At 30.4% G+C, this 12,271-nt stretch overlaps 1 protein-coding gene across 4 annotated transcripts in view; it reads right to left on the bottom strand.

The window, feature by feature from the left end:
* The window catches only part of LOC100879350 (uncharacterized), an 18,369-nt gene extending 6,098 nt beyond the window's left edge, over nucleotides 1-12,271 (bottom strand). The window contains exons 1-4 of one of the 4 annotated variants that reach the window (XM_076531944.1): nucleotides 12,141-12,271; nucleotides 2,725-3,106; nucleotides 1,617-1,866; nucleotides 234-613 (exon numbers count right to left, since the gene is read on the bottom strand). In XM_076531944.1, the coding sequence (XP_076388059.1) occupies nucleotides 234-613; nucleotides 1,617-1,866; nucleotides 2,725-3,042 (948 nt within the window). In that variant the 5' untranslated portion in view covers nucleotides 3,043-3,106; nucleotides 12,141-12,271. The other 3 variants (XM_012291728.2, XM_012291730.2, XM_012291729.2) reach the window with 3 other exon arrangements.

Genomic DNA, 12,271 nt, shown 5'->3' with positions numbered 1-12,271 from the left:
ATATTTAAAACAGTGTAAATATGATGAGCTATTACCCAATAAGCTTTATCCCTACAGCCCCGAAAGCGCGTAATTATCGAACAGCAACACTATCCGACGCAACACAAATACAGACGATAAATAGCCTGCAGTAACTGTCCAGATGTACCCAATTAACAATACAACACACAGTCAATCCAACCGCAATTACTGTCCATAAACAAGAAAAAGCAGCTACAAATAAAAATTCAAACCTGCGATGTATCCAGCTTGTAGCTCGTCGTGGCTAACTCGTCGCTGAGACACAGCGGAGTATTTTGCGAATTATTGTGCGAATCCGTGCTCCAATCGCTGGTTCGTATGCTAGAAACATCCTCCAAGAAAGAGCTATGGCTTCCCATTTTTTCACCATCTTCCGAGCTGACATTGAACCTCTCGTAGCTGGACTTCTTGCTGACGACGTCCGCTGTTTGTAGAGTGATCGATTGCTTGCCATTTACACCGTTCAGACATTTATCTTCCATTTTGGGATCGTTGTTGTTCTTCATCGAATGATCATGGTTGATTTTCCAATCGTGACAGGTGATCGTCGATAAAGCCATCTCGTCTTTTTCCGAATTCACCACTGTTGCACCTAATCGAACGTCAAGTTTTTTGGTCAAACAGAACGGAAGTTCATTTATATAAACTCGATTTATCTAAACGGAGCTCTATCGATTGCCCAATTTGCTGAACTCCGCTGAACTTTCCTGTTATCTAAACTGTTACGACAACGCGGTTACACGGACGCGATCATAATTTTGCGCGATTTTTCAAAGCGTTAAACCAACTTATGTTGGATTATGAACTTGCTGAGATTAACTCTTCTTAACTGCGAGTCGAGTCACGTAAGTACATGCATACGACTGTAAACAAGGCGCTAAATGATCACTTAATTGCCTCGAAGAAATAGCAGCTGAGTTTGTTGCTTTTTATAAATGTTGTAAAATGTTCTTTGGAAATATAGTTTGGTATTTAGGTAAACATCTAACAAGGTAACATAGAAACTAAAAGAAGTGAAGCCTAATTAAATTATCTAAAAATATAAAATAAAACTCGTTATTTTAGAAAAACGCTTGTACAATAAATCTGACAATCCACTCATGAAATGTGCCACCGCGCCAAAACTGTTATCTCCAGGTCAAGTCTGGGTTACAATGGACCCCTTACCGTTTAAGGGTGAAACTCTCGCATTCGACGAAATTCGACTACTTTTTTACTCGGTTTGCACAAACGTCCTCGCAACCCGACGAAACGCTTCCTGTAACGAGTTCAGCAACAGAGCCAGGGATCAAGAGAAACTTCGCCGGGATAAATGGAATTCGAATAAATACGAGTTCCAGGGTATTGAGTTCCACGCAAAACAGCGTCACTCGTCGATAAGGTGTTAAGAGTGCAGGCATTGAAACGAAAGTACACGTTTAATGAGCACGAAGCGAGCCGATTTCACATATCGGTAGACCGCGAAACTTTTACTGGGTCAAACACAATGGCTTGGGTTATATTCAAGTTGGCTGACGGGCTCGAAACAAGTTTGCACGGTGCGCAAAATGTCGAACGTGTGCTCGAAGCTATCCTATAAACAGGAAAATACGCACCAAGTTGTTTAGGGTCGATAAGATAGTTCAATCGCCGCCGGCTGCGGAAAGTCTTTGAACGATTTTCATTTTCTGGCGTCACTCTTGACTGACTGATAGACAAATAACGGGGAGAAGGTGTTAAAATCCTGTATTCCTGAGTTCTAACCAGCCTCTCGGGGGTGTAACAAATAGCTTGGAATCTGTCGGACTTTCTTTCCGTCCCGTCAAAATATTGTTTCGTACCATTCGCTGCAAACGTCGTGACACCCTGCAATTAAATTAGATTTTTGTGTGTTTTAATCTTTCAACTGGTAGTTTAGTATATTTATATGTTTATAATACTGGTAGTTTATCTAACGATGTATAATGTGTATTTACTTTAAAACTAACACGTTCGCGGACTGTGAATGTTATAGCTTATGATAAAAATTTATTTACAAAACAACATGAATAGTCAAATTTTTATTGTTATTCACTTCAGTATTTTATATGACCACTAGTTTTTGTAGTTATTATGCATTTTAAAGTAATCAGCTAATTCATTAGGCATTTTAATACTATTTTACCTTCCCCTGTGTATTGACTTTGCTTGAGCCGCCATTTTGTGTAAATTGGAAGCGTTACACGAGAAAATGGTCGTTTGACGCGAGAAAATTGCCTATTTTTACAATTCATTGAAATTTTCACTGTCCACAAATGTGTTAAAAGATATTTAAAAGCAAATGAATAAACTATAAGACATAAATTAATAATATACATATAATTCTTTATCAATCTGAACAAATATAAAATAAATTTGTGAAACGGTCATTCAACCGCATTGGTTCTAACAAATTTTCTTTCAATATCCAATAATAATTTTAATCAACTGCGTATATATGATATTTAATTTTAAAATATTGTCTTTATTTGACAAAACATAGAAGACAAAAATTAACATAGCAATTTGAAAGATGTTACCGTAGATCATAGAAATACAAACTTAACCAATCATAATAATATAAAATCCTTAAAATTTTGTATCTAAATGTGTATATACACATAAATATTAATCTTTGGTCATCTCTTCATACTTTTATATTATTTTATTATTTTTATTAAAAGAATAGAAACTGTATCAATTTACCTCTTCCTTCGCGATCGCATCGTTTTCAATAAGATCGACGTCCAGATCCTGATGAATCAAAGATGTAAGCTCTATTTTTTCGCAGTTATCGTTGTAATCATCCTTGAATTCTTGTGCAAGAAAATAGCATTCGCTGTCGTCGGAATCGACACAAGAAAGCATCGACTCCGAGGATCCTAGGGATTGACATTCTCTGGTCTGATTGGATCGAGGAGACTTGAAATCGTCTTCATTATTTATCCACCAACCGAAATCGTCCTCCCTTGACGTTTCTTTAAATCTTCCGTCGGTATTGTTTCTTCCTTTTAGACAGAACATTCTGAATAGATTTTCTTGGAACAGCTTCTTTTTCTATCAGCTTTAACAATGCATTAAACTTAATCTGAAACAAACGGAATTAAACCATGATTTTATTCGGTACTTAAAGCATTTAGTACTTAAGAGTGTTTTTTTTTTTAAGGAGTGGAAAATTTGTGTTAAATTTCCTTATATTTTTAAGGGTGTTGGATTGATTTCTATATACTAAATAATAATTGTTAATAATTAACAGTTGCTAAATTCCTGGATTCATATTATAACAAGTCTCAAAGTCTGTTTTGATGAAACTGCTTATCCCAAGAAAAATACTCAGATCTCTGAAAATAGAGTGGAAAATCCCTTTCCCTTGTTTATCATATTTTTCCTAAAACAGCTAAATTTGTTCTTAATTTAATAATTATTCCTTAAGCAATTATGGATATTTTTAAATTCTCGAAAGTCCCTAAAAATCAACGAGTGGAAAAATTTTTCCCTTTGTTCGCCATATTCTTCCTAGAAAATATAGACCTATCCTTAACTTTACAATTATTGACTTGACAATTACAATTAATTTTGTCATTACTCACTCAACATTTAAAATAAAAATTATTTTATTCTTTCATATAAACATTTGTTAATACTTTTATTATTATAAGTAAGAAACAGTATATCATATATGGTTATTTAAATGAAATCTCACAGAAATAACATTAAAGAGAACTTTTTAGCACCGTTAATGTCGCTTATCTTAAATAATTGATGTTTTTCAACTTGGTCTTTCTTATCACGAAGAAACGATACTACATTATCAATGGAATTCGATTTTATTGAATAAACACACGATACAAACTTGAATCGATGTTTTCCCAGTACATACCATGTTATTCCACTTTCACGATGCAATCACGTCACAAACTCTCATTCCCCTAATTTACATTTACCATATCCATCTGACACTGTTTCTCCACCATGATCAACAGAGAAAAGAAAGTTTGTCCTCGATTGTCTGTTTACGGTAAAAAATGAACGATATAAGGGAAGACGCCATTTGCTGAACACGTTAAATGTCGCAATAGAAATGGACATTTTTATAATGTCTTATAATTTTTCTTTAGTATCTTTAGTATTAGAAATTTTTGAATTTACAAATTTTTTACAATTTTTTGAATTCTCAAATTACCAAGTTCTTAAAATATCGAACTCCTTCATTTTTAAATTCTCAAATTTCTAATCTTCCAAATTCCTTAATTTCCAAATTCCCAAATACATAAATTTTCAAAATCCTTATATTCCCAAATTCTCAAATTCCTAAATTAAAAAATTTCTATGTTGCTGTATTCCAAAATTTTCGAATTTCTAAATCTTAAAATTTTCAAATTTCCAAACTTTATGTTTCAAATTTTGGAACTCCCAAATACCAAATTTTTCCAAAATTCCTAATTCATCGAATTTCAAATTTCTCAATGCACGAATTTTCAAAATTCTTAAATTCTCAAATTTTCAAGTCCTTCAATTAGTAGATTTCCAAATTTTCCCCTTTGTAAATTTCCAAATTCCTCAACTCCCAAACACACAACAGTTTTAAGTTTCAAATGATCAAATTCCTATAGTAATTCTTCCAAATTCTTAAATTCTTAAATTTCCGAAATTTAAAAAATTCCTGAAGTACAAAATTTCTAAATCTCCAGTTTGGAATCTCAAATTTTTTAATTCCCTAATCTTCAAATTTAAAATAAATGAATGTTTAACACGATTTTGACATTGATTTCTACAAACAAATTGTATTTGATGGCAAGAGATAATCACAGATAATCTACAATGATAAAAATATTTGTACCACGTTAATTAATAATTTTTAACAATTCATATTTTTCTCGGTTTTCGTGCATCGACCATGTTAAATTGACCCGAAATAGAAATCCAACATTTGATAATTCCTTAATAAAATTGTCCATTCGCTTGAAATCTAATAACTTTTATTAAATGTTTTCGAAATACACACACATGTAAGTATATATGGATGGAATAATATATTATTTGGTTTTGTTAGATTAACTCTGTGACATAAAGCAAATATATTGCATAAACAAGAGTGTAATCAAAATTTAAGCTGCATGCAATCGTTTAACACCTTCACGTCTTTGGACGTTAATGAATAGGTAGTTTATTATAAGTTAACTTTATTATAACAAAGCTATATCTATATCCAAAATCGTTATAAAAATACCTGTGCAACTTTTCCTAAAATCGAACAAAAAATAAAGCAAACAATCTGTTCCAAAAGTCGTTACAAAAATACATGTGCAACCTTGTCTAAAGTCAAACAAAAAATAAAGCTAACATTCAGTTTTCAAAATCGTTACAAAAATACGTGTAAAATATTTGCAGAATTTGCTAACCGGAAAATAAATCCCAATAGTCATAAAGGAAATGAAAATATCTTGTATACAGGGTGTTTTCGAAATGATGGTAAGACCGAAAAAAGGGGCGAATCTGCATGAAAAAGTAAGGCAAAAACATAGAATACAATTTTTTCATGTCATTCATTTTCAAAAAAAACTGAATTTGAACAGTTTTAAAGTATTTATAAAAGAAATTTTTTCATGACACGTAAAGTAATAAATACAACATTTCATTACTTTGAAAATTACGTAATGAATGTTAATAAACAAATAAATCTAATTATTAATACTACTAAAGTTATCAGTCATTCTTTGTAACGTTATTGATGTAGATACCAATGTTTAATGTGATGAATTTAGGGGATGATAAGAACATATAAGTAACAAACCTAATAAAGTAACCTAACAAACCTAATAAATCAATAAAACCCATTTTAGCAATGTTAACACTAGAACTACCAATCAGTAGTGAAAAATGACTGTCTTCAGATTTCTCACTTTATATTACAATATTTTATGGAAATGTCTGCCATATTTTGTTGAGGTAAAAACTAGTTCTAAATGTTACTTGATGCTTTAGTATTTATTTATTTCCCTTTTCATTTTATCTTTTATTCTTCGATAAACGAGCACTTAATGTTGGTAGTTCTAGTGTTAACAATTATATCTGTTGATTTATAATATTTGTGTAATGTAGAATTACGAAATTTGTGGATTTTATAATTTTCTACATTGTGAACAAAGTTTTTTACAAATACTTAAAAAATATTCATATTCAATTTTCTTTAAAATAAAGCCATATACAAACAAATTATATTGCATATTTTTTACTTATTTTTCCATTTAGATTCATTCATCTGGAAATGGCGGTTGCACCATGTCTGTAATGGTGGTACAACTACCCTTTCTAAAACAGAACCTGTACATGTTCGAAAAAACAATTGAAGGAGCAGCGCTGTTTTTTCCTTACGCGAAGTAAGTCCTGGTTTTACTGAAATATTACGACCCTAGAAGGAAAAAATAATTTTTAGCTATAAAAATATATTCATAACACTATTCACTGGTATTTGCTGATGTTTCCAAAAAAATCATATTAGATCTTGTGTACTAAACGTCCACATTTTTTTATTTATAGTTATTTTTTGAAATTCTAAAATTTATACTTTTATATTGCATTTTCTTGACTAAGCAATAATAAATCAAAATAAAATTAATCCTCACAATAATAACTCCTTATTATAACTGGAATTAAAAATTCTTCGCTGAAGAGGTTATGTCAAAAGTATCATTGAATTTATTATCCTATGTGGATATACTCGATTAATTAATCTTTCAACTGATAATTAGATGCAATTAAATATACAGTATTATCCGACACAAAGGTAACGTAATAAAATGTTGCTCATTTAAATAAAAATTGTTTTTTGTAATATCAATGACACTGAAAACGTAATTACAGTTTATTAACATTTCCCGTTTCGTTATTATGGCCTTTCTTGTATGAGCTTGGTGTTATATTTCCGTTTTATTGGAAAATAATAAATTATTATTTCCTGTATATGCAGTTACAAATTGTTCGGTATGCATACATACTTTTATGATTTATTAATTATTGATATTAATTCATCTAAATTTATTGTCGATATTTGTGAATAAGTATGAAATTCATGTTACTAAATTAATTCAATATTACACAATTTGATAATTAAATTCATGCTTTATAGGAAATAAATTTATGCTAGATTATGCTAAATGTATATTAAATGTATGCTAGATTAGTATAAATGGGAAACCTCGCGCAAGATGTGCAGTTTTTTAAATTTCTAAGTTACTAAATTTTTATTAGCTTGAAATTTTAGTTTGGAATTTTGAAAATTACAAAATTTTTAGTTTGAAAGTTTTAAAATTCTTAAATCTCCAAATGTTTAAATTTAGACTCTAAATCATCAAATCTCTAAACTACTAATACATGGGTGGCCAACCTGCGGCTCGCGAGCCACATGCGGCTCTTTGAAGGATTATTTGTGGCTCTCGATAAATGTACCCAAGTTCCCTTTTCATTTTTGTGCTATTATATTTTAAAAAATTATTATCATTCCGTATGTGGTTCAAAATGTCTTTGAAATTACTAACGACAAATATGAAATACTAAGTGCAACGTTGTAACAAATTTAATTTCCGTCCAAGTTAAGAATGATATGACTCATCGAAAACTGCGCCATCGAAAATTGCGGCTCGCGAAACATTTCAAATTTTGAAAAATGGCTTGGACTATCAAGGAGCTTGGCCACCCCTGTACTAATACTTTCAATGATGTCAATTACCTGGAAAATTTCGATTTTCTCTTTACATAAAAGAAAGCAACAATACAAACAGAAATCTGTACCTTCATACACTTCAACGTTCAATTAGATCAAACGAGATACAATGTGGCGTACAATTTTAATCAACACCTCTTTTACATTCAGAAAAGAAGAATTGTTTATTTAAAAAACTTGCAAATATAGTAAAATGCATTTTGTAAATATTTAAAAAAATACATATTCTCTTTCACATAAAAAAAGCATCAACTCAAACAGAATATTATGTCTTCCCAGATATGTTCTAATCATACATTTGAATTTGTAACTATATTTGTAAATGCAAAATGCAGCATAGCCAGCGATTTAGCCTACATTCACCGTATGTGAAGAAGAAATATTCGAAGAAATTTTGAACCATGTCAAATTTGTTATTTTGTCTAAAATATTTCGGAAAGATCGATTTCCATTTTACACAAGTGAATGCATCGACTCTGTCTGAATATTATATCTCGTTACACACATATCCTGTTCGTATACAATTTCCAATTAGACAAAAGAGATTTACTGTATGTAACAAAAGAGGGAATTTTAAATAATGCTAACTTTCTCATTTTTCTAAAATATTTCCGAAAAATTCCTTTCTACATAAAAGAAGCACTGACATAAGATATAACTCGTTACAGATCTGTTCGTTAAATTTCCACCTAAATCAAAGACGCAATATAGATACAGTATGTACATTCTTCGATACCGGAGGCACAATAAAATTCGGCGCACCTGGTCCCCGATAAAAATACCGAAACCATTATATGGAACAACGAAAACGCGTATCTTCGATCAACGAACGTGCACGAGGTATTCAGCAACGAGTAAGCCATTATACGTACACTTGGTCGGCTTCTGTATCGACGACGAAGACGTGACAAAGATTCGATATCCAAGAATGTTAAACGAACGATAATCGTACGATCTTGGCGAGCATGGAGCTCGTCGATGAATCGCCTTTTCCCGCGAAAAAGACCGGCACCGTTTTCACCAGCGAGATACCCGATTCGGTGTCATCATTCTCTCGTTAACCTTTTGTGCCGTTTTGACAGTCGTAACAGACGCTGTCACTTCAACTGTCTACGAAATACTGATTTCCTTGACCACCGGTCGTCATGGAGACACTAATTTAATAAGCGTACGACCGGCTTTCGCGTCTTCGTCGTGAAGCGGTCAATTCGATTGACGTTCGCTTCTAGTTCGTTAATTCCTCCTTGTGACGTCGCACGTACAGTTACAAATTACCGTGAAATTCATTTTTCTTCTAATTCGATCGGACTTTATCGGATTTTGGGAAGAAGAGCCATCTTGTGTGGTCTTCTGGAGATTAGCTGATAGGATTTTGTGACCGATTTAATTACACGAAGCAATAATTTCATACAATTAAGATTTTTAAAGCGGAAGACAATTTGATTGGACAGAAAATTAGGGTGCTTTGTTGTACATTGACACAGTGGCTCTCATAAATATTTGGAGACTAGAATGTTCTCCGTTAGTAATTTATTCTGTATTAGTTTTACTATTTTTATTTATTTTTATTGATAACTCATATTTTTTACTTTCTTCAACCAGAATTAAATTAGCAAATTTTTTATTTTTTGTTATAATACATCATACTTTTCGGTGAGAATACGAATTTTATTTATTTAAATTAATTTGATATCGTATGGCAAATAATGTGTTTTTCGTATGTTGCAAAAATATTTTTTGAGGCAATATTTTCTTTGACAAATGCATGTATGAAGTATAAAGTCATACGTTTATCATACTTTAATATTAATTTACTCTTTACTTTTATGTTGAATGTTTGCTTAAGTTTATAAAATTGATTCGTTGCTAAGTTTTTATAAATGACAATGTTTTTTTCTTTTTCAATAAATGCACGTGTAAAATATGAGGTCATACGTTTATCATATCTTAAGTAATATAATATAATTACTATATAGTATATCGTATAATGCCTTAAGTAAATTATTCTTTATTTTTGATGTTTACTTAATTGTACAAAATTTATTGGTTGCTAATTTTTTTTAAATAAGTGAACATTACTCGTAACTAAAAATTGTCAAAAATGTTGTATCTCGATTTCACTGTACTATAAATTGTTCTTGTTTGGATCATGTTTTGACTTTACTAATTTGACCTCATCGATTTTGTGTTATTAATTATACACTTCTTATCGTATTGTTGACCGGTAACAAGCATACTCGTATTTTCATCCACTTATGCAATTATTATAACATATGAAGTATGATTACAATACTGTTTGTTGTGACCAATTATACGTGTTGCTTATAATTTCAAATATTTTTCTTTAAAAATTAAATAATTAATTCAATTTCGTAACTAATCAAACAGTTCAAATTGAATTTAATTAATAACTAGATAATTTTTAATTCAAAAACTTAATTTTCCACCAATCGATTTTCTAATTGAGAATTAAAGATTGATTTCTGAAATTGATCAAATTGACGATAGAAAGTTCATTTTTATACTGGACTTCAATAAATGATTCTTTTATATTCGTTAATTGAAATTTCGTCTGCTTGAGAATAAAAATTTAATTTTGTGGTTAATTGATTTTAATTTTTAACTAACATAAATAATTTCTATGGTAGAACTGAGATTGCTATCCAGTTTACAATGTATGATTTTCGGAGAAAGTGTGTCGTTACGAAAGGGTTAACGATAAAATTAGTTATTTAATCAACTCGATTAACCATTGACCGAATCGAGGTCAGTAGTTCTACTTCCTATTTCGTCAACTTGTTTTAGTACTGCTCTATTTTTGTGAAGAATACTTCGTAATCGTTTTATCTCATTGTTATTTATAAGCGAAGACATGGATCTGCTCTTTAGAAAACTTCAGTCCTTATAAACACTTTATGGTAAATGCAAGGTTTCGCGACACTTGCTACATTGCTACATAGTATTGAACTTTGAACTTTCAAATTTTTAACTCTGGAAATTTACATATTTATAGGTAGAAAATTGAAAAATCTTCGATTTTAAAAATTGAAGAATTTCAATTATCAAGTTTAAACGTTATTAAAATTATGAATTTTCAGATATAGAAACTTTCGATATTACTCTCAAATTTCATAAGAAAGAAACTTGAAAATTTTCAAAATAGTTGATTTTCATATTTAGAAACTTAGAAATGTAGAAATTTAGAAATACTTAAAGTTGCAAATTTAAAAACTTATTACTTTATAAATTTATAAATTCACAAAGCTACACGTATTATTCAATAAAAATTTTTCAAAAAAGAAATATTAAACAAAACATAAAATAAACATGAATAAATAATAAAATTCCATAAATAAATACATTAGCACTTAAAGCACACTTTTTATCATTTTCACACATACAATTTTCAATCTATAATTAATTAAAATGACAAAAAAATGAAAATAATTCTTACCTACAATTTATATCAACTAGCACAATTTATGTAAAATAATTAGCACAAATTTTGAACCTGCATCAAGAATAATTTTAATCAAATTTCAATAAAAAACTATCAACTAATTAACGATTAATATTTCAAACGATCGTTCTACACAATCTGCACAATTGTGTACAATTAGCAGCGTTTAATCAGCACATGACGATTATTCCCATCAGTCGATAAAATCACTCTTGATCTTTTGTCACAAACTTCTTAATCAATCAAATTAAAAATTCTGATCAATTAACACCGAACTCTAAAATTAATAGTAATCCTACCAGCCTATAATAATTTATAAAATAATAATTTTGAAATAAAAATTAAAATAGAAAAATAAATAAATAAATAAATACATTAATTCTTCACCCTGATAGCAAGTAACACATTTGAAGAAAAGTAGCTTAATAAATTTTGTAATTTAAAATAAAAATATTCTGAATAGGTTAAATGACAATGGGTTAAATGAAAATGGGTTTTGTAGTTTATTATTAAAATTCACAGTGTGGATACAATTGAAACACTGTGCACATTACCTTTACTTGAACCTTGGAACACTTGAAATGTCACTACAATTCACAACAAGAATTGTTATAAATTAATCAATTTTCAATTAAATTTTCACTCACAAGTGAAAAATATAACTTCACTTAACGCGCACAGTAACACAAACTTTACAGAATAGTCTTCAGAGAAGAGAAGAACGTTTAATACGGTGATCAATCGAATTACAGTTTAACGACATATTCTTGGCAACAAAATTTCATCCCGTTCGAGATGTTCAACATTCGAGCAAGCACTGACCCATGCCACATTTTCCCTCCAGCTAAAACCATGGTTCATCCGGTGATGAATGCCGGTGTTTGTTTTCGATATGACTTAAACAAATATTCGAACAGTAGGAATGCAACCAATTCTTACCAATACGTTGACTGTGTTCTCGACTGATAACACGATGACCCTACTGTTACGATATTTTCCGCCAACAATGACTCAAAGCAGCGCCAAATCGATGAATCGACAATAGATCGAAGCTGACTCGATGAGTCGTC

This window comes from Megachile rotundata, chromosome 5 (genome assembly GCF_050947335.1).
Source record: "Megachile rotundata isolate GNS110a chromosome 5, iyMegRotu1, whole genome shotgun sequence".
NCBI classification, from domain to species: domain Eukaryota; kingdom Metazoa; phylum Arthropoda; class Insecta; order Hymenoptera; family Megachilidae; genus Megachile; species Megachile rotundata.
This window is presented reverse-complemented; position numbering and strand designations above follow the sequence as displayed.